This window comes from Trichechus manatus, unplaced genomic scaffold, assembly GCF_000243295.1.
Source record: "Trichechus manatus latirostris isolate Lorelei unplaced genomic scaffold, TriManLat1.0 scaffold00014, whole genome shotgun sequence".
Lineage (NCBI taxonomy): Eukaryota > Metazoa > Chordata > Mammalia > Sirenia > Trichechidae > Trichechus > Trichechus manatus.
The window spans coordinates 905,538-929,218 of record NW_004443950.1 but is presented as its reverse complement, the minus strand read 5'-3'; the positions used below and the strand labels follow the sequence as shown (position 1 = coordinate 929,218).

The 23,681-nt window shown below is 37.6% G+C and overlaps 1 protein-coding gene across 5 annotated transcripts in view; it reads left to right on the top strand.

Moving 5' to 3' along the window:
* NFATC3 (nuclear factor of activated T cells 3) overlaps window positions 1-23,681 on the top strand; it is a 94,684-nt gene that overhangs the window by 29,286 nt on the left and 41,717 nt on the right. For 3 of the 5 annotated variants that reach the window (XM_004371460.2, XM_004371461.2, XM_023726808.1), the window contains exons 2-3: window positions 8,168-9,302; window positions 11,800-11,962. In XM_004371460.2, coding sequence (XP_004371517.1) covers window positions 8,168-9,302; window positions 11,800-11,962 — 1,298 coding nt within the window. Of the gene's footprint in view, window positions 1-8,167; window positions 9,303-11,799; window positions 11,963-23,681 lie in introns of those variants that run through there. The other 2 variants (XM_023726809.1, XM_023726807.1) reach the window with 2 other exon arrangements.

Below are 23,681 nucleotides of genomic sequence, written 5' to 3'. Positions count from 1 at the left end.
GTGTTCTCTTCATTCTCACTTGCTCCCGAAGAGATGAGACCAGTGGAGTATCTTAGATGGCCGCTCACAGGCTTTTAAGACCCCAGACACTATCACCATAAATTTTTAACAACAATTCCTTAATATTAAATATCTACCCAGTTTTTATTTTCCTGATTCTTATGTATTCTTTAGGAAGAACTTACAGTCTTTATAGCAGATACTATTGCTCCATTCATTCATTTCCTGCCCCCTCCTTTCTTTCTGTCAAAATCCCAATTTTATTTGGGTCTCTTCCCTCTCCATGTGACTCCATTCCTTCCCTGGAAATAAATTGAAATTAGCGGAAGCTAATATTGTGATTCTGTGCAATTGGTTTCATAGATGATTTAATATTGGCCAGTGAGATATTAGCGAAATCTACTGAGGGATGTTTGGGAAAGGTTTCTTTCCCCCCTCCTAGAAGACGCACAGGAAAGTTATTGTTCTCTTGCTCTGTCTGGAGGTAGTATCTGATTGTATTGCCTGGGACTCCAATAAGCTATTTTGTTACCAGCCTGAGGATGAAGTCAGTTCTTGGAAGAGAGCAGATATAGGACATTCTCAAAGAAGTAGGGCTGAAGGCTACCTTAGAGCTTACTTTTTTTTTTTTTTTAATTTTAGTATAGTTTCAGATTTGTGAAGACAGTAAAAGGAATGAATTCCCATGTACTCCACACACATCCAGTTTCCTGTATTATTAATATCTTACATTAGTAATGTACATTTTTCACAATTAATGAAACAATACTATATATTATTGTCAACTGAAGGAGCCCTGGTGGTGCAGCGGTTAAGTGCTTGACTGCTAATCAAAAGGTTGGCAGTTCAAACCCACCAGCCACTCCATGGGAGAAAGATGTGGCAGTCTGCTTTCATAAAGATTGTTGTTAGGTGCCGTTGAGTCAGTTCCTACTCATAGCAACTCTGTGTACAACAGAATGAAACACTGCCCAGTCCTGTGCCATCCTCACAACAGTTGCTATGTTTGAGCCCATTGTTGCAGCCACTGTCTATCCATCTTGTTGAGGGTCTTTTCCTCTTTTTCGCTGACGCTCTACTAAGCATGATGTCCTTCTCCAGGGGCTGGTCCCTCCTGATAACATGTACAAAGTATGTGAGATGAAGTCTTGCCATCCTCACTTCCAAGGAACATTCTGGTTGTACTTCTTCCAGGACAGATTTGTTTGTTCTTCTGGCAGACCGTAGTATATAAAACCTTGGGAATCCTATGGGGCAGTTTTGTTCTGTCCTCTGGGGTCACCATGAGTCAGAACGGAATTGACTCAATGGCAAGCAGTTATTGTCAATTACAGTCCATACTTTATTCAGATTTCTTTAATTTTCACCTAATATCCTTTTTCTGTTCCAGGATCCCATGCAGGAAACCACGTTACATTAAGTCATCATATCTTCTTAGACTCGTCTTGGCTGTGACAGTTTCACAGACTTTCCTTGTTTTTGATGACCTTGACAGTTTTGAGGAGTACTGGTCAAATATTTTGTAGAATGGAATTTTTTAATATTTTTCTCTTCATGATTAGATTGGGGTTATGGGTTTCTGGAAGGAAGACTACAGAGGCAAAGTGCCATTTTCATCACATCATGTCAAGGATACATACTATCAGCATGATTTACCACTGTTGATGTTAACCTCAATCATCTGGCCGAGGTAGTGTTGGTCAGGTTTCTCCGGTGTGAAGTTACTCTTTTTTTCCATTTTCATACTGTATTCAGGAAGGAAGTCACTATGTGCAGCCCACATTTAAGGAGTGGAGGGTTATACTCTGCCTCCTTAAGGTGAGAGTGGCCACATAAATTATTTGTAATTCTTCTGCATGGGAGATTTGTCCCATTTATTTATTTATTCAGTAATTATTTATATCAGCATGGGCTCCTGTATATTTGTTTTATACTTTTGGCTATAATCCAGTACCACTTTATTTGTTTTGTTGCTCATATTGTTCCAGCATTGCCCATTGCAGGTCTTTCAGTTGGCTCGTCTGTCCTTTTGATATACTCTGTGTGTGTGTGTGTGTGTGTGTGTGTGTGTGTGTGTGTGTGTGTGTGTGTGTGTGTGTGTGTTTTAACACTTTCTGGCACTACAAGATGCTCCAGGCGCATAGTGTCTTATTTCCAGGCTTACTTTTTTTCACTGAGATAAAATTCACATACCGTAAAATTCACTTTAATGTGTATAATTCAGTGGTTTTTAGTATATTCAAAGAGTTGAGTATTTAGTTACAGTATATCTTCATCATCCCAAAAGAAGCCTTTACTCATTAGCTGTCACTCCCCATTCTTTCGTCCCCTCAGCCCCTGGCAGCCACTAATCTACTTTCTGTCTCTATGGATTGGCCTTTACTGGACATTTCATATACACTGTGTGGCCTTTTGTGTCTGATTTCATTCATTTAACATAATGTTTTCAGGATTCTTCCATACTGTAGCATGCATAAGTACTGAATTCTTTTTCGTGGCTGAATAATATTTCATTGTATGCCTACAGCACATTTTGTTTATCCGTTCATTAGTTGATGGACATTTGGGTTTCTGCTTTTTGGCTATTATGAATAACAGACTTTATTTTTGCAAAATAAGTTTCATTTGAGCCATTTTGGATCTAGATTTCTGTTGCTTACAACTGAAATTATCCTAAGGATATAATCTTGAACTAAGAAACTTTTACCTGGAGCACATTGTGTTAGATGTTTGTATCTATTGAGAAAGTGTAGGGTGGCAGTCTAGCTCTGTTAGAACTGGTAACAGTGATATTTAACTTATTTTATTGAGTGCATATTGTTTGCCTGGCAGTAGTAGGAATGCCAGTGGGATAAGTGAAAAGAGTGATGATGTAGGAGTAAAAGAATTCCAGCTGTGGCCTCCTATATTTGAAAACATTATTTAAGAGTGTAGCTCAAGAAGGTCCCTAACATTCTGTGAAGAAATGAAAAGTTAGACAGGGAGAAGAGCTCTAGGCTCTCTCTACCAGTGGCAGGCAAAAGCTCTGTCCAGCATTCTCTGGGGCTGGCCACTGTCATTCTCTTTCTTCTTTCTTGAAATAGAAGTGATAGGGGAAATGGGTTAATTCTTTTGAAAATTTCCTCTCTCAGCTAGGAAATATATTCTTTAAAGTCAAGTATCCGGGCATCCTTTGGCATTAATTAAAATAGTTTTGGTTATGTGATTTAAAATATATTCTCGCTTTAAAGAAATGGGTTCTTTAAAGTTGTTCACATCTACCAAGATTATTCTTTCCATGTCTTTCATGACCTTGACATTTTTGATGAGTACTGGTCATTTATTTTGTAGAATGTCTCTCATTTTGGGTTGGGATGAACTTGTTGTCAGGTTTGGAGTCCCAGAGTGCCAGAAACGGTTAAGCACTCAGCTGCTAACCCAAAGGTTGTAAGTTCCAGTCTTCCCAGAGGCACCTTGGAAAAAAAGGCCTGGCAATCTACTTTTGAAAAATCAGCCATTGAAAACCCTATAGAAAGGCAGGAGGGGACAGGAAAGCTAGTAATAGGGAACTGAAGGTTGAGAAGGGGAGAGCATTGACATGTTGTGGGGTTGGTAACTAGTGTCGCAAAACAATATGTGTACTAATTGTTTAATTAGAAGCTAGATTGTTTTGTAAACCTTCACCTAAGTTAAAAAAAAAATAAAAGAAAACCCTATGGAGGACAGTTCTACTTTGACATACATGGGGTCACCATAAGTTGGAACTGACTCCACAGCACCTGGTTCATCCCCACCCCTCAGCTCTGGCAACCACTGATCTGTTCTCCATAACTATAATTTTGTCTTTGAGAATGTCATATGAATGGGACAGACTTCTTTCAGTAGGCATAATGCCTTTGAAATTTATGTAAGTTGTTGTATTATCAGTAGTTCGTTCCTTTTTGTTGCTGTGCGGTATTCCATTGTATGAATATCCCACAGTTTATCCATTCACTTGTTGAAGAACATTTGGGTTGTTTCCATTTTGGGGCAGTTATAAATAGAATGCCATAAACATCTGCAGGTTTTTGCATGAACATGAGTTTTGTTTTCTCAAGGGTAATTACGCAGGTGTATGATGCTGGATCATATGTAAATTTCTGTTTTATTTTATAAGAAACTGCTAAACTTTTTCATAGTGGCCATCCTATTTTAAATTCCCACGAATAATGTATGAACATGCCTGTTTCCCCACAACCATGCCCACAAAATGTGTTGTCATACTTTTTCATTTTTGCCAGCCTGATAAGCAATAAATGGTATCACAGTATTGTGTTCATTTGAATTTCTCAAATCATAAGTGATTTTCAGATTTTTCATATTGGTGGAAAGACACTTTTATATCTTTTTGTGTGTGTGTGAATTTTCCAAGTCTTTTTTTTTAATTTTCCTATCAGGTTTTTGGTCCTTTGTCCCTCAATTTTTAAGAGTTATTTATATATTAAGGATATTAGTCCTTAATCTGGGATATATATGGCTGTCTGCCACAAGTGATTGTCTTTAACAAAGAGAAATTTATTCTCTCACAGTTTAGGAGGCTAGAAGTTTGAATTCAGGGTGCCAGCTCTAGGGGAAAACTTTCTCTCTGTTGGCTCTGGGGGAAGGTCCTTGTCTCCTTTCAGCATCTGTGGGTCCAGTGTTCCTTGGAGATCTCCATGTGTCTTGACATCAATCTTCCCTTGGTTCTAGGAGGTTCTCAGTGCAGGAATTCCCAGTCCAAAGGACACGGTTTGCTCCTGGCCCTTCTTTCTTGGTGGTAGTGAGGTTCTCTCTTGACGAGATAACAAGAATTATCTCTTGTAAGGCTATGACTCAAGATACACCCCACACTGATCCTTCCTTATTAACATGTAAACCCAAAACCCACTGCCATCAAGTCAGTTCCGACTCATAGCGACCCAATAGGGTTTCCGAGGCTGTAAATCTCTACAGACGCAAATTGCCACGTCTTGCTTCTACAGAGCCACTGGTGGTTTTGAACTGTGCCGACCTTTCAGTTAGCAGTCATTTGCTTTCATTAACATATAGAGGTTAGGATTTATAACACATCACAAAATGGTAGATAATTACATCAGATCAGATCGCAAAATGGAGGACAACCACACAATACTGGGACTCATGGCCTAGCCAAGTTGAGACATGTTTGGGGGACACAGTTCAATCCATGACAGTGGCAGATGTTTTCTGCTAGTTTGTCATTTTTCTTGTGAGTTTGTTTTCTGCCACACAATTTTTTTATTTTTGTGTAGTCAAATTTATCTTTTTTTTTTTTCTTTTTGCCTCTGGATTTTGAGTAATAGAAAGCCTTTCTCTCTGCAATAGTTAAAGAGGAATTCACCTGTGTTTTCAGTTAGTACTTGTATTGTTTTAACTTTTAGATCCCTAATCCATTTGAGTTCATTCTTCTATATGATGTGAGATAGGAATCTAATTTTATTTTTTTCAAATGGCTACCCCGTTGTCCCAGCATCATTTATTAAGAAGTCCGTCTTTACCCCAGTGATTTGAGATGCCGCCTTTATCAATATATGAAATTTCTATTTGTACGTAGTCCTGTTTCTGGAATTTGTGTTATTCCACTGGTCTGTTTATTTGTGCGTGAATAACAGTGTTTTAATTATGGAAGCTTCATTGTATATTTTAATATCTGTAATGGCTAGTTCTTCTTTGTAGTTTTTCAGTATTTTCTGGCTATTCTTGCATGTTTGTTTTTCTATATGAACTTTAGTGTCAATTTGTCTAACTTCATAAATGAGCTTGTTGAGATTACATTGAATTTTTAAATAAATCAGTTTAGAGAGAGCTGTTACTTTATGATGTTAAGTCATCCTGTCCAAGAACAGCAGATACCTTTCCATTTATTCAAGTCTACTTTTGTTCTCTCAGGAGTGTTTTAAAATTTTCCTCATTGGTTTTGTATGCTTCTCATTATGTTTACTTAATTTTCCTTGTTGCTGTTGTAAATGGAGTTTTCTCTACCATTATGTCCTCTGTTTATTTTTTAGTAACAGCTTTATTGAGATATAATTCAGATCCCATGCAGTTCAGCCATTTAAAGTATATTTTTAGTGTTTTTTAGTATATTCACAGAATTGTGCAACCATTGCCACAATAAATTTTAGAACATTTTCATCACCCAAAAAAGAAACCCAGTACCCATTAGCAGTCAGTTTCCATCCTCCCATCCCCCTCTTTTTTGTTGTTTGTTTTTAATAGCTTTTTCCTCCAACTTTTTGTCCCAGCCTAATATGCATTTTCTTCTTTGGAGCTCTGACTTCCTACTTTTCCTGATCCAGTAAGTGGAGGAGTGAGAGAGAAAGAGGGAGAGAGAGATGTATTTTAAAAGGTGTTTCAGTTTATTAGGAAGGATTTCAGAGTTAAAAAGATATAAAATATAGTATAACATGCCCATCTTAACTTTTAAAAAGGAAAAGGGAAGGGAATTGAAATGTATTCTTGCTAAATATTAGTCATTGTGTTAGGTTGCTTGTTTTAAAATGGTCCTGTGTGTTAGGTGATACACGCTTCTCCTGCCGTTTTTATAGAACAGAAAACTGCGGTTCAGGCAGGTTAAATAATTTGTCCAAGTTTGCACAGTTAGGGAATGGCAGAGCCAAGGTTTAACTCTAGGGGGTTTTGTTTTGTTTTTGTTATTTTAATGCCTGGAAACGCTGAAGTAAATGTATTTACTAACCACAGAGCATCTTAAAAGTTCCAAAGTCTAGGACTTAAGGAGACTGTTAAATTAAAGGACTCTGGCTAATAACAGCAACACCAGGAACCTAAAGAGGTGTAGATTATTTTTCAGAGGTAGTAATGTAATGAAACAGTGTGATCCGAGAAGAGGCTAAGGGTTTGTGCTTCTCTCTGTTGTATGTATGAACAGTTTTGTCTTCGGTCTCCCAATGATGATCTCCTTGGAAAATGTGAAGGTGTTCATCAGCACCTTGCACTAGGGCTTAGTACTTTTTATTTCTACCTCTGTGAAAACGGTTAGTAATCAGTCCTTCCTAAAAGTGAAGTTGCAAAATGCTCTTATTGCTGCAATCACTCTCAGTAGGTAATCTCGCAGAGCTTGTTTAGTGTTAAATACTCCAGCATTGGGTGAATTTTAAAAGTTCTTTCCTTATACAGATTATTGTAATGAACAATTGTTAAGTTAAAATCCCTGATGGTGTTAGTTTCTAGTGGAGGAAGAAGGTCATGTGAGATCATGTGGCTTTTGTAACCTGGTCTGCTATGATCAAAGATATGAATTCTTGATAGTATGACTACTGAGGAAAAGAGCTGTCACAGTTAATCATAAAATTTCCCTTAAAGAAAAAGGAAGTTCTGAATTTTACTGCAAGAAAACTGAGGCCTAGGGAGGTTAAATGACCTGGTTTAAGATTTCAGTTAGTGGCAGAGGTAGACTAGATTCTTTGTCTCCTAAGTTTGAGCCTATAATTCTTTTCATTTACAAACTTAGTGGGTATATATAACTAAAATAGTCTTTTAAAGACTATGTTTTATCCTTTATTTCACTTTAACCTGCCAGGCCCCCAGATGAGGCTGAACTTAAGTGACTATAAATGGAAACCCATTGCCATTGAGTGGAATCTAACTCATACAACCCTATACGACAGAGTAGAACTGCCCCCACAGGGTTTCCAAGGCTGTAATCTTTATGGAAGCAGACTGCCACCTCTTTCTCCCATGGAGCGGCTGTTGGGTTTGAACCACTGAGCTTTCGGTTAGCAGCCAAGCGTTTTAACCACTGCCACCAGTGCTCCTGGCATATGATTATATCATTCGATAATTCTGTGAACATTTTCAGAATTATGGATATGATTATTTCTTTTATAAAACATTTGTTTTCAGATTATAATATTTTCTGATTAATATTTTAGAAAATGTACAAATAAAGAGAAAAATACGTATGTAATTACATACACAAATATGTAATAATTATGTATATTGGCAAAAGTAGTCAGCTACACTTTAAAAAACACAACACCAGCTCTTTAGTAGAGCTCATGATGTGCATTTTGTTTGTGCCACATTTTTCTCTCGGTATTATTTTAATAATACTGCTTTCTCATCTAGTAGTTTATACATCTAAGTTTTGTGATTTCTTTTTTTTTTTTTTTTTTTTTCTTTCTCCCCATAGATCTTGAGCCAGATGATCGTGCACCCATTTACATCTTTAATGTAGATCCACCTCCATCTACTTTAAACTCGCCACATTGCTTACCACATCATGGATTACCGTCTCACTCTTCTGTTTTGTCACCATCGTTTCAGCTCCAAGGTCACAAAAACTATGAAGGAACTTGTGAAGTTCCTGAATCTAAATACAGCCCATTAGGTGGTCCTAAGCCCTTTGAGTGTCCAAGTATTCAAATTACATCCATCTCTCCTAACTGTCATCAAGAAATAGATGCGCATGAAGATGACCTACACATAAATGACCCAGAAAGAGAATATTTGGAAAGGCCTTCTAGAGATCATCTCTATCTTCCCCTTGAGCCATCTTACCGGGAGTCTTCCCTTAGTCCTAGTCCTGCCAGCAGCATCTCTTCTAGGAGCTGGTTCTCAGATGCGTCTTCTTGTGAGTCTCTTTCACACATTTATGATGATGTGGACTCGGAGTTGAATGAAGCTGCTGCCCGATTTACTCTTGGATCCCCTCTGACTTCTCCTGGTGGCTCTCCAGGAGGCTGCCCTGGAGAAGAGTCCTGGCATCAACAGTATGGAGTTGGACACTCCTTGTCACCCAGGCAGTCTCCTTGCCACTCTCCTAGATCTAGTATCACTGATGAGAATTGGCTGAGCCCCAGGCCAGCCTCAGGACCCTCATCGAGACCTACTTCCCCCTGTGGGAAACGACGGCACTCCAGTGCTGAGGTTTGTTATGCTGGCTCCCTTTCACCCCATCACTCACCAGTTCCTTCTCCTGGTCACTCCCCCAGGGGAAGTGTAACAGAAGATACCTGGCTGAATGCTTCTGTCCAAGGTGGATCAGGCCTTGGCCCTACGCTTTTCCCATTTCAGTACTGTGTAGAGACTGATATCCCTCTGAAAACAAGGAAGACATCTGAAGATCAAGCTGCCATACTACCAGGAAAATTAGAGCTCTGTTCAGATGACCAAGGGAATTTATCACCATCCCGGGAGACTTCAATAGATGATGGCCTTGGATCTCAGTATCCGTCAAAGAAAGATTTATCTGGTGACCAATTTCTTTCAGTTCCTTCACCTTTTACCTGGAGTAAACCTAAGCCTGGCCACACCCCTATATTTCGGTGAGTTAATAGAATTGGCTGCTAGTCATTTTTCATGGTTATGGCTTATCAGTAGCATGTAACTACATTATACAAACTATATATAATGGCTTGACCACTTAATGGTTATGGACTATTAGTAGCCTGTAACTACATTATCTATACAGAATATATAATGGCTTGACCACTTCTCGTCTTCCTCCCTCACCACCCCCCTTTTTTTTTGGTGGCAGTTTTTTCCAGACAAGTTTAACTGTCATATTTATTTTCCTTTGGATCTGAAAAGTGTCTTTAGATAAGCTAAAGCTATAATTTTAAAAGTACATAGGTAAGGAATTATAGATAATAACAAATTGCATTTTTAAGAATCCATTGATGGGATTTTCTTATCTAGAAAAGCTTGTAAAAGGTTAATTTATGTACTCAATTAAATTACTAATAAAAGTAATTTGGGAGTAGGCATTTTGAAGAGCTCAGTATACAAAGGAAATTCGCCTTGTCATATTTTTGGCAAGTGTTTTTTTCTGTTTTTTTTTTTTTTGTCTTTTGATCTTATAAGCTTTTGATTTTTTTGTTGTAGAGGAATTTTCAAATGTTATGTATTCAAATTTGTCTTTTCCTTTATTGCTCTTGCATTCTGAGTTATATTTGAAAGCTTTATTCTCCCACTCTAAAATAATTAAGAATAAATAAAAATCAAATTTTACGTGTGCTTTTAAAAAATTTATTTTTTAGTATCTTGGGTCCAGCTAAAATTTATTTTGGTGTAAAGAGTGAAGAATAGCATATGGCTGTTTTTCCAAATGGCTTATCAGTTGTCACAGTATCATTTGTAGAATCAAGCTAGTCTATATAATTTGAGTAGAAAAGGCAACTTTTATCATATATTAAATTCCCATGTGGAGTTGGGTCTGTTCATGGGCTTTTTATGCTTTTTCATTGAAATGAATGTCTGTTTTTGGATCCTGATCCTTAGAAAACTGGTTTGTAGAAGTGTGATATGGAAGACACCTTTGAGCCCATAACTCTGCTTCTGAAAATTATGTTAAATTCTCTAGGGGTTTGCTTAAACCTGCAGAACAAGTACAGAACTAGCTTAGAGTTGATGAAGTTTATTTGTTGTTTCAGATTAATGAAAATTAATACCTTCACAGAAAGAAGAGTTAAAGCTAGGCCAAGGACGTGAAAGGAAGCATTGAAATAATTAGAAAATTTACATTAGGAAAGATAGCATTTCAGAGGTAGAAGGGACCTTAAAAGTCCCATTTTACCAATCCCCAAGAAGATGTTACTTTTTAATACAGATCATTCTAGCCTTGAGCCCACTAATATTTGATCTGTAGACACAGTTGTTTCTCTTCTAGTTCTGTATTTTCAGTGTTAATATATGTAAATTAATCTTTAGACCTCTAAGCTCTTTAAATTATCTTATTGATCAAAATAAATTAAAAAAACTAACGTTTAGAGAAGCTGTAGTGATAGGAAGGAGCCCTGGTGGCGCAGTGGTGAAAGTGTTGGGCTGCTAACTGAAAGGTCAGCAGTTGGCACCCCCGGGGTGCTCTGTGGGAGAAAGATGTAACAGTCTGCTTCCATAAAGATTACAGCCTTGGAAACCGTATGGGGAAGTTCTGCTCAGTCCTGTTAGGGTTGCGAGGAGTTGGAATCGACTCGACTCAGTGGGTTTGGCAGTGATAAGCCTTGTATTTTTTTCAGCCATGTATGTACTGAAATTTTAACCTCAAATTGCAGTATATTGCGGACTGTAAGCAGTACTTCAGAGAGATGAGGAAAAGAGCAATAGGGAGGAAGTGGGGAAAGTAACTGCACAATAGATTCGCTTTCACAGATAAACATCAGAGAGGGAGACATACACTGAGACAGAGATTCAGATACTTGGAGAGATACTGATATATACATACACAAGAGACAGGCATCTTGGCTTTAAAGAAGTTGAATTATTCTTTTGATTATTTTTGTAAATATGTACACATAGTTCAGAAGCAGTTACAGTTTTACAAAATGTTAAAAATTTATCCCTCAAAAACACAAGAAACAAAAAAATGGATAAAATGAATTTTATTCTTCAGACTAAAGAATTATTTCTTTAGCACCCACTTTATCCAGTGTTGTTGTTTGTGTGCCGTCAAGTTGATTCTGACTCATAATGACCCTATATGACAGAGTAGAACTGCCCCATAGGGTTTCCTAGGCTATAATCTTTACTGGAGCAGATCGTTAGGTCTTTTCTCTCATGGAGCGACTAGTGGTTTCAAACCACTGACTTTTCGCTTAGCAGCCGAATGCCACCAGGACTCCTTATCCAATGTTATAACTAGTTAAATGAGGTTTTATTTTGGAATAAACCCATTGCTGTTGAGTTGATTCCAACTCATAACGACCCTATACTTTGCTTCAAAGATCACAGGAAGAAATGTTGGTCCAGGTATTGGCAAAGAAGGGAATCACTGCTTGACAATAATAGCATGGTGAAATGCATCTTTGTGTGTTTTGTTTATAGCACATCTTCATTGCCTCCACTAGACTGGCCTTTACCAACTCATTTTGGACAATGTGAACTGAAAATAGAAGTGCAACCTAAAACTCATCATCGAGCCCATTATGAAACCGAAGGGAGCCGAGGGGCAGTAAAAGCATCTACTGGGGGACACCCTGTTGTGAAGGTATGAGACTTTTGGGGCCTGTTTTACAGATACCATATACCTGTTAATGATAAAAGACTATTCAGTAGGAACTACTGAGCCCAAAGAGAAAAAACTCAAAACTAGAATGCCTCTGTTGAGGTATTGTGTGCTTGTTGATATGACAGGGCTTCTGCACTGAGCTTTCTCTGCTAGGCTAAAAGATATTATTTTTTCTAGACTGACTCTCCAGCCGGGGAAACTCCGGGGAAAGAAGGTTGCAGTGGTTAAAGAGTTGTTTTTCTTATTTAAATTAAAAATAATGGCCATATTGTGTTTATAAATATAATGCATGCTCATTTTAGATTCAAGAAAAACAGAAAAGTAGAAAGAATAAAGCAATAAATTACTCGAAATCTAACCTCCTCAAAATAAGCAGTGTTAATATTTGACTAACATTATTCTAGTTAACTTTCTGTGCATATATTTAGAAGACTGGATGAGGGGCTAGGAAAACAAATGCATTATTTTAAGGATGGATTATACTGAACATTTTATAATTAAAATATTTATTTTTATTTGAATTTATTAGAAGAAAAATGAAATTATAAAAATTACATAACATTGATACATATGAAATATATTTCTATTTAAGTTTTGAAACATAAGTTAAATATTGACTTTAATTTTACTTGAATGGAACATTAAAAAAATGAAACTAAAGTAAAATTAAAAACTGCTGAATCTTAGATGCTGTTCTTCACTCTAAGAGTTCTAAAAAATACTGGAAGACAACATGATACCTAAATTCCTAAATTCAGTGACATTTTTTAAGTTTGTGTTGCTGCTTATTATAAGTTTACTGTTTTTAGTGCTTTGTAGTTTATAAAACGTTTTCTCAGAGTTTACAATTAATCTTCAAAAAAGTTCTTTGAAAATGGCAAAACAGGTACATTTTACAGATGACCTAAGATCACACATGATGTAATTGACAGAAAGATTTTATAAAACTAAGTCTTTTGACTCTGCTGCTTTTCTTTACACTGTAACATCTTGCCTTGTAAACATTGCAAATATCTTAAAATTTTGTAATATTTTTCATTTTATAAGGTACTTTCACATTATCTCATTTAATTCTCAGAATAAGCCTTTTTAGAAACCCTAGTCTTTATCTTGACTTTGAAGTCAAGTGCTCTTTCTACTCTCTATAGCCCATGATAAAAATCTTAGGCTTTGTTTACCATTATTGTAATTCAAGGTTTCCTCAGGTGGATTAATCATGGTAGGCTAACTAGTATAACAAATCATCCCCTAATCTCAGTGGTTTAAGACATAGTTTATTTTTCACTTTCTTTCAATTTGTCACTCAAGAATACAAGGCATGATGGTCTTGGGGGACATCTAGTTCAATTGGCATAACATAGTTTATGAAGAAAATGTTCTGTATCCTACTTTGGTGAGTAGCATATGGGGTCTTAAAAGCTTGTGAGAGGCCATCTAAGATACTCCACTGGTCTCCCCCTACCTGGAGCATGGGAGAATGAAGAAAACCAAACATGCAAGGGAAAGATTAGTCTAGAGGACTAATGGACCACAACTACCACAGCCTCCACCAGACTGAGTCCAGCATAACTAGATGGTGCCCGGCTACCACCACTGACTGCTCTGACAAGGATCACAATAGAGGGTCCTAGACAGAGCTGGAGGAAAATGTAGAACAAAATTCTAACTCACAAAAAAAAACAAAAACAAAAAACAGACTTACTGGTCTTAGAACAAATTTCTAACTCACACACACACACACACAAAAAACCCAGACTTCCTGGGCTGTCAGAGACTAGAGAAACCCTGAGAATATGGCCCCTGGACACCCTTTTAACTCAATACTGAAGTCACTCCTGAGGTTCACCCGTCAGCCAAAGATTGGACAGGCTCATAAAACAAAACAAAACTAAATGGGCACACCAGTCCAGGGGCAAGGATGAGAAGGCAGGAGGGGACAGGAAAGCTGGTAATGGGGAACCCAAGCTCCAGAAGGGGAGAGTGTTGACACATCATGGGGTTGGCAACCAGTGTCACAAAACAATATGTATATTAATTGTTTAATGAGAAACTAGTTTGCTCTGTAAACCTTCATCTAAAGTACAGCAAAAAAAAAAAAAATACCACAAGTGGATGTCCTTAACAAACAGAAATATATTCTCCCATAGTCTAGGAGGCTAGAAGTCCAAATTTGGGGCGTCAGCTCCAGGGCTCTCAGCTCTGGGGGAAGGTCCTTATCATCAATTTTCCCCAGGTCTTAGGAGCTTCTTAGTGCAGGGACCTGAGGTTGAAACAATGTGCTGTGCTCCCGGTTCTCCTTTCTTGGTGGTAGGGACCTCCTGGATTCTCTCTCCTTTTATCTCTTTTAAGATAAAAGGTGATGCAGGTCACACCCCAGGGAAACTCCCATTAGGTCAGAGCTGTGACCTGAGTAAGGGTATTGTATCCCACCCTAATACTCTTTAACATAACCTAATCTTGCCTGTTAAGCACAGGCAGAGATTAGGATTTACAACACATAGTCCAAATACATCAGATCACAAAATGGAGGGCAACCACACAATACTGGGAATCATGGCCTAGCCAAGTTGACACATACTTTTGGGGGACACAGTTCAATTCATGACACAGATATATGCTTGGAGAGTTAAGAGAAGGTACTGCACTTACGAAGAACAGGCTCAAGGATCAGAATGGCATTGAACTTGTCAGCAGCAACCCTGGGAACTAGAAAATGATGTCAAAAATTCCCTCAATGACCACTCTCACTGGGATCACAATAGAGGATCCTGGACAGAGCAGGAGAAAAATGTAGAACAAAAAATAAATTTCACAAAAAAAGACCAGACTTACTGATCTCACAGAGACTGGAGAAACCCTGGAGACTATGGCCCTAAGATACCCTTCTGACCTGGAACTAAAGCCGTTCTCAGAGACCATCTTTCAGCCAAACAGTAGACAGTCCCATAAAATAAACAGTAACACCCGAGAGGAACATGTTCCTTAGAATAATCAATTATATGAGATCAAAAGGGCAACATTTGCCCAAAAGCAAAGATGAGAAGTCAGGAAGGGGTAGAAAATCAGGACGAAAGAAAATGGGGAACCCAGGGCAGAAATGGGGAGAGTGCTGAGGAAATACAACCAGTGTCATGGAACACTTTATGTATAAACTATCAAATGGGAGACTAATTTGCTCTGTAAACTTTCACCTAAAGCGCAATAAAAATTAAAAACAAAAGAATACAAAGTCTGTCTGTCTTGTGATGCCACCTTCAACATGCAGCCTCATGGTCTCTGGGAAATAGGAAGAGAGTATAGGGGAGGCACACAGGATACTTAACTATGTCAGCCTGGAAATTACTACTGATTATAACCACTCACAGTCCCTTTGCCAAAAATAGTCACGTGGCCCTACTTATTTATATTCAAGGGGACTAGGAAAAGCCGTGTGTAACTGGGCAGCCTTTCTTTAGCAACAGCTCTATAGGATAAGATAGGATACAACTCTTTATATAAAGCTTTGGTAGTTAGCTTGCCTTCTGTGCCACATCCCCTGCACAGTGGTGGTCTTTGAATACATTCAGGAATTAATAGTTGCTAAGTGACTGATAGGGGCTGTGGAGCCAGACTGCTTGAGTTTGAATCCTGGGATTTACCATATCTTTAACCAAGTAACTTAACCTTTCTAAACCTTTTATTGAATTACTCATTTCTTAATTTATTCACATATCCATTCAGTCATTCAGTGAATAGTTTTTGATTGTTCACTATGTTACAGACAATATTGTAGGTGCTGGGGATCCAAAAATAAGACAGACAAGGTCCCTGCTCTCCTGGAGCTTTGTTACATTATAGTGAGAAGAAACAGTGAGCAAGTAAATAAATAAAACAATATTTAGAATGTATTAGGTGCTGTATTGGAAATTAGAATGTGATGTGATAGAGGTTAGTTATGAATGGAACTTTACCTTCGGTACCTTTTTATAAAATGAACATAATACTATCTACTTAAGGGCTGTTGACTCAACGGCAGTGGGTTTTTTGGAAGGGCTATTATGAGGATTAAATGAAACATTGCATGTAAAGGACATGACATAGTATCTTGCACATAGTAAATGTTAGCTAATATTATTACTGTTAGACTTCTTTGAGCAGTGTGATCAATGCTCTGTGAACCTTGATGAATAGTATGTAGTGGAATAAGATGTCTACGTTACCCATAACCTGGTTGCCATTGAGTCTATTCTGACTCATAGCAACTGTATAGGACACAGTAAAACTGCCCCGTAAGATTTCCAAAGCTGTAATCTTCGTGGAAGTAGACTGCTACATCTTTCTCCTTCCAAGTGGTGGGTCGGCTTGAACCACCGACCTTCCAGTTAGCAACTGAGCACTTTAACCACAGTGCCACCAGGGATCCTTTCATTAACGATTAGATAAATGCAAATTAAAACAACAGTGAGTTATCACTAAACCCATTGCTGTTGAGTCGATTCCGACTCATATCGACCCTATAGGACAGAGTAGAACTGCCCCATAGGATTTCCAAGGCTGTAATCTTTATGGTAGCAGGCTGCCACATCTTTCTCCCATGGAGCAACTGGTGGGTTCGAACCACTGACCTTTCAGATAGCAAAGGTAGCAGCTGAGTGCTTTAACTACTGTGCCGCCAGATCCCCTCAAGTTATCACTACACACCTATTAGAACAGCTAAAATAAAAAAATAGTGATAATACCAATTGTTGGCCAGAACGTGAAGAAACTGGATCCTCATAAACTGCTAGTGGGAATGTAAAATGGCACAGCCGCTCAGTTTCTTAAAAACAAAAAACTTGCACTTACCACATGACCCTGCAGTTGCGTTGTTGGGCATTTATCCCAGAAAAGTGAAAACTTTTGTTCGCACAATAACCTGTACGTGAATGTTCATAACAGCTTCATTTTTAATAACCAAAAACTGGAAACAACCCAAGCACCCTTCAGTGGGTGGATGGTTAACCCTTTCATAAGTAATGGGATATACGTTCCCCACCTACATTTTGTGCCTCTCAGGTCTCTTGGGAAATTGTTTACCTACTTTCAGTGCGTGCTGCTGTCAGGCAGGGACCTGTTTAAACAGCCTGCATCATACATTGCATCACTACTCTGCAATTAAAAGGAACAAATTATTGATACATTCAACAACTTGGCTGGATCTCCAGGGAATTATGCCGAGTGAAAAAAGTCAACCGCAAAAGTATACATACTGTATGATTCCATTTATATAACATTATCAAAATGGCAAAACTGTTGAGATGAAGAATAGATTAGTCATTGCCAGGGAACAGAGGCAGGTTGGGGAGTGTGGCTATAAAAGGGCAGCACAAGGGAGTTCCTTTGTCATGATGGAACAGTTCTGTATCTTGACTCTGGGAGTTGTATTTGACTGTATGTGGGATAAAATTGCATAAAACTACATACACATGAATGTTTGTTAAATGGTGAAAACTGAATATGGTCTGTAGTCTAGTTAACAGTGTTGTACTAGTGTCAGTTTCCTGGTTTGATATTGTGCTGCAGTTAAGTACTGTAGTTATATACTTTACTACAGTTGGGGGAAGCTAGGTGAAGGGCACATGTACTTTTGCAACTTCCTGTGAGTCTATAATTATTTCAAAATGAAAAGTGTTTTAAAAATCTTATACATTTTACAATTGTAGGTTTCTTCAGGCATAAGTATTTTGAGTCTTGCCCAAAAAGTCATTGAAATTTAAAAAGAGGTTTGTGGTTTAAACTTTCTATTTTTTTATACACCAAAATCTATTTCCATGAAATGATTTTTAAATATGATGTTAACATTTCCAGTTTTAAGAAATAAATATTAGGGACATTTAGTTTTGTGTTATTAGTATCGACAGTGTGTTGTCATGTTTCTAATATATTCCGATCCCCTTTCCCCAAGTAATTTAGCAGAACTGATAATACACCTGCTCTTTTTTTCCCCCAAAGTTTAATCTTGTTTTAATATTTGGTGATGTAAAGGCAGTAACAATTTGGTATATTTTTATAATGACATACAGAAGTGGAAATTCATTTGCACATTGTTGCATACATTAATGACAAACTTCATCTCCCTCCACAATTTTATTGTGATATAACTGGAAAGAGGCTCCTTGATTCTACACTCAATTTTTTTTTTCTTTTTTTTCAGGTTTTTTAATTTTTTTTATCATACTTCCGGTGAAGGCTTACAGAACAAATAGTTTCTCATGAAACAGTAGTACACATATTTTATGACACTGGTTAACAACCCCACAACATGTCAACCCTCTAACTTCTGAACCTTTTTTTTTTTTGGTGAAAATACACATAGCCAAAGATACACCATTTCCAAAATTTCTACATGCACAGTTCAGTGACATTGACTACGCTTTTCAAATTGTGCTGTTATTCTCACTTAAGATGAAGGCTTACGGAACAAACTAGTTTCTCATTTAACAGTTACTACAAATGTTGCCCTATGACAATGGTTAACAATCTCACAACACATCAACAATATCCTTACTCAACCTTGGGTTCCCTATCACCAGCTTCCTTGTCCCCTTCTGCCTTCTGGCCCTTGTCACTGGACTCCTGTACCTCATTAGTCTCATTTGGTTTTATGGGGCTGTCCACTCCCAGGCTGAACAGTGAACCTCGGAGGTAACTTCACCACTGAGCTAAAAGGGTGTCTGGGGGCCCTACTCTCGGGGTTTTTCCAGTCTCCTTTAGGCCAGTAAATCTGGTCTTTTTTTTGTGAGTTAGAATTATGTTCTACATCCTTCTCCAGCTCTGTCCAGAACCCTCTGTTGTGATCCTGGTCAGAGCAGTCAGTGGTGGTAGCCGGGCACCATCTAGCTGTACTGGACTCAGTCCGGTGGAGGCCTTGTAGCTGTGGACAATTAGTCCTTCGGACTAATCTTTTCCTTGTATCCTGTTCTCTTCATTCTCCCTTGCTCCCAAAGGGATGAGACCAGTGGAGTATCTTAGATGGCCGCTCACAGACTATTAAGACCCCAGACACTACTCACCAAGGTAGAATGTAGAGCATTGTCTTTATAAGCTGTGTCATGCCAAGTGAGCTAGATGTTCCCTGAGACCATGTAATACACCTGCTCTTACTGAAGCCACTCTATTCTGTCCTGTAGTGACCTTCAGTCTTTAACCCGCCAGCTTTAGTTAAATTAAGCAGGCACAGACCTTTGCTATGGAAACGATACATAGCATAACAAACAGCTTGGCTTTACTTTCTTCTACAAAGAAGAAGGTGGACTGAAGAGAAGTATACTAGTAGTATACTGATAATAATTGAAAGTTTTTAGAGAGTAATATTAGCACTAGCAACAGTTTGTTTATTACATACAACATAATGCATCTCTGGAAATGAGAGGGGATGATAGGGGTGGGATAATAGTCTAATGAGTTTATTTGATGTTCCGTTAAAGTCTCTGGGATGTAAAAGAGTAGCCCTATATATCTTATGTTATGGTACATATGCTTGGAGCAGATATTGGCCAAAATAATGTGTTATGAAATAAATTCCTTTTGAAATCTTATATGCATGATTACTTTGCCCCATCACAGTTCATTTTATTATCGAAGTTTAAAGGACAGGTGGCGTATATGTTTGCCAAGCTGGTATTAATGTGAGTCATCTAATATGAGTGGGACTCCTTGGTATATAGTACTTACCAGTGTGTTATGTGATATTTGGATAACTTAGCAATAAAATTTTTTGTTTATATTTTCTATTTTAGATTTAACTACTTCAGTTTAGCCAGGTATTTTAGTGGCTATAATTCTTTTTATTTAAATAATTTATTTTGTTGCTGTTGTTGAGAATATACACAGCAGGACATACACCAATTCAGCAGTTTCTACATGTACAATTCAGTGACACTGATTACATTTTTCAAGTTGTGGAACCTTTCTCATCCTCCTTTTCTGAATTGTTCTTCCCTCCATTAACATAAACTCACTGCCCCCTAAGGTTCGTATCTGATCTTTCGAGTTGCTGTTGTTAGTTCGATCCCATATAGATAGATCTTAAAAGAGCATAATGCTCAAGGAAGACATTTTTTACTAGTTAAGCTAAACTATTGTTTGTTTTTAAGACGTCTTCAGGGGATATTTTTGTTTAAGTTTTAAAGATCACCACAGGGCAATAGTTTTGGTGTTTCATCCAGCCTTCATGACTCCAGAAAGTCTAGATTCCATGATAATTTGAAATTCTGTTCTTCATTTTCCGCTTTTTGATCAGGATTCTTCTACAGACTCTTTGATCAAAGTGTTCTGTAATGGTAGCCAGGCACCATCCAGTTCTTGTGGTCTCATGGTCAAGGTGGCATTTGTTCAGAGGCAATTAGCTGCACATTCCATATCCTCCTCCTGTCTGTGACTCTCCTTCTTCCTCTGTTGCTCCAGGCAAATAGAGACCCATTGTTGTGACTTGGATGGCCACTTGCAAGCTTTTAAGACTCCAGGCACCATGCAGTGAACTAGGAGGTGGAATAGAAGCACTAAACACATTATTAGGCCAGTTAACTGGGATGTCCCATGAAACCATGACCCTAAACCTCCAAATCAAGGAACCAAATCCAGTGAGGTGTTTGGTTGTACATAAGTAGCCTTAGCTGCTACTCTTTTTTTTTTTTTGGTTGATGTAAATATATCTATCATACAACTTTTGCCAATTCAACTTTAGCAGGTGTACAAGTTATTGATAGCACTTAAAATACTGTGCAGCCCTACCCTTAATCAGTGCGATTTTTTCATCACCGTAAACCAAAACTCAGTACTTTATAAGCAATAACCCCCTTCCCCCCGCCCCCCCCCGGTAAACTTTAATAAACTAATAATACTTTGGTCTCTATACATTTGCCTGTTCTTGTCTTTTTATGTGGCTATAATTCTTGTTTAAATAATTATATTGACTAGCCTCATGAGTTATTTTCCTTCAGCAAATTGTACTCTCTTGTTCCAAAATCCATTCATTCAACAATGATTGAATGTCTTTTTTTTTTTTTTTTCTTGTGATAGGCACTATATTAGGCTCTGGAGATCCAGTGGCAAATAAGAAGGACACTGTCTCCCTGTCACAATACTTAGTGGTTAAAGTTGTGCTCCACTAGATGAACACTTGGTTCCATAGAATAATTTGTTCAATTTAGGGTTAAACATGAAGGAGCAACAGGTATAACAGAAAGAAATGGCTAATCACTTATTAACCATGATTTGGAGAAGTTCCTTAATCTTTCTTAGCTTCAGATTCTTCATCTGTAAACTGAAAAAAATGACATGTATTCTACAGGAGTTTTAGGATTAAATGAACAAGTTTAGTTAAAGCAGAGTATATTCCCACTCTCTACTCTTCTGTCTCCACTTTATCACCTCTGTGGACTATTGTGGATGAGTCTCCTTTGGTGTTATCACTTAGCCCATCTGCCTCTAAACAAAACAAAAGAGAAAATGCCTGAACTTCACTTGGGCACATACACACATACAGGCACACATTTTTTTGATTTCTTCTTTAGTTATTGATTTAATTAGGCTCTAATTGTCATCATTTTGACATTTTGTATTCTTGATGGAATATTTTCCATTTAATTGAAGTTTTCAGATCTATTGTTTATACAAAAATATGTAAAAGAAGTCAAGAGTGAAAATATTGATAGATTTCTTGACTAGATAAATACTAAAATATTTGCAGAAAACTGCAACTTCTAGTTAAATATAGTAAATTGAACAAATGTGTTTACTTTCACGAGACATGAAACAGCTGCAGCTTAAGCCTGCTGAATGGAAGGAAAGAACCAGTAAGAAGTACAAGTCATTTTGCACCAAAGAACCCTAGAAGGGCTCAGGAATTTGAGGCACTGGGTATCTCTAAAAGTTGGATCTGAATTGGGGCTGTAAACAGAGGGATTGGGTGAAAGTCTATAAAAAAAAAAAGCAGACAGCCTAAATTTTCCTCTCTTATTGCAATAATATGGCCAAGTGATAACTCTTGTGCCACTGTGGGAGAATGCTGAAGATTTACGCTTTAGAGAGAATGAAATAAATGGAGGTTCTAGGTTCTAGAATAGTTGAAGGCGGCAGGGCTTGAGGATCTATACTGAAAACGGGTGGAGGAGTGGGGTGACACATAATGAAAGTCTGCATGCTGAGTAGTGAAACCTCTGACCTACTTCCTTTTTTCGACTCTCAAAATGTTTCTAATAGGTTTATGTGACCTAAAGAGGAGACTGGAGGATTTGCTTTTAGGGAAACTGACTGGTCAAAGAGAAAAGATCTATAGATTCTGACAGAGAACTAAAGTTTACTTTTAACATACTTAATTACTGTTACTTTGAATTTTTCTGTTACCCCCAGCCAAACTAATATAAAAGGCAATTATTAACTCTAGCCAAACAAAAAGTTGTACAAAAAAGGACATGTAGTTAAAATATACTGCACGGCTCAGCTATAAGTAGCATGTACACAGTCGTGCAAATGCTAAATGTTGATTTAACATGGGAAAAAAAACTTTACTAGGAGGACGTGGGGGGAGAAGTGTATGTTACTGAAGAGCCAACCTGTTATCTTTTGTGGTAGATAATCAAAGATAATATACCTAAACTTGAAAAGAAAAAATTAAGAAATACAAATATAAACATACTCTTTAGAAATATGGAAGTGAATTCCAGAAGAAACAGCTAAAATAATTGAAAGTAGTTTCTTCTTGAGGAGAAGAAGTTGGGATCAGAGTCATGATAAACTGAAAAATGTGTTTATAACTTGTAAGACAAAGGGTTACTACCCTTAGTGTATAAAGAGCTTGTACAGATTAATAACACTGGAATGCAAACAAAAGATGAGCAAATAATACAAACAGCCACAAAAGGTAAAAAACAAAAATCTGCATAGACTATTGTCATTTTTCTATTCTTTGCTATTTTGATAGGTTAAAAATGGTATCTCGTTTATTTGATACTTAACAAGATTGAGCATTTTTCATTTATCTGTCAACTCTTTCCTTCCTCTTTATATGTTCTACTTATATCCCTTGAGAAAGGTATTTGGGATTATGACTTGTCATCCTTCTTGAATCTAGAGTTGTTCCTGCAGTATGAAAGAATCTTGCCTGTTGGAAAACATTTCCACACACCTTTGTGGTTATGTCCACGTGGTCGTGTCACGTGGTATTTGTGCCTCTTGCAAATCTTCTAGACCAGTAGTTCTCAACTCTGTTAGACTCAACCCCATCATTTTTCATTTTAAGCAAATATTTCATAATCACCGGGCAGCGTTTTGTTCCGTTGTGCATAGAGTCATTCTGAGTTGGAACTGACTTGATGGCACCTAACAAAAACAACAATTTTATTAACCTGAAATGAAAATTCAAAGATAATATAATTTACCTATACATATAATTTTAAAGATATCAATATAATCCTGTAATACTTATTTTTTTATTGTTGTACTTTAAGTGAAAGTTTACAATTCAAGTTAGTCTCTCATACAAAAATTTGTACATACATTGTTATATGACCCTAGTTGTTCTCCCTATACTGTGACAGCACGCTCCTCCTTTCCACCCCTGGTTTCCCGTGTCTGTTCAACCAGCTCCTGACCTTCCCTGCCTTCTCATCTCACATCCAGACAGGAGCTGCCCATTTAGTTTCATGTATCTACTTGAGCTAAGAAGCACACTCTTCAC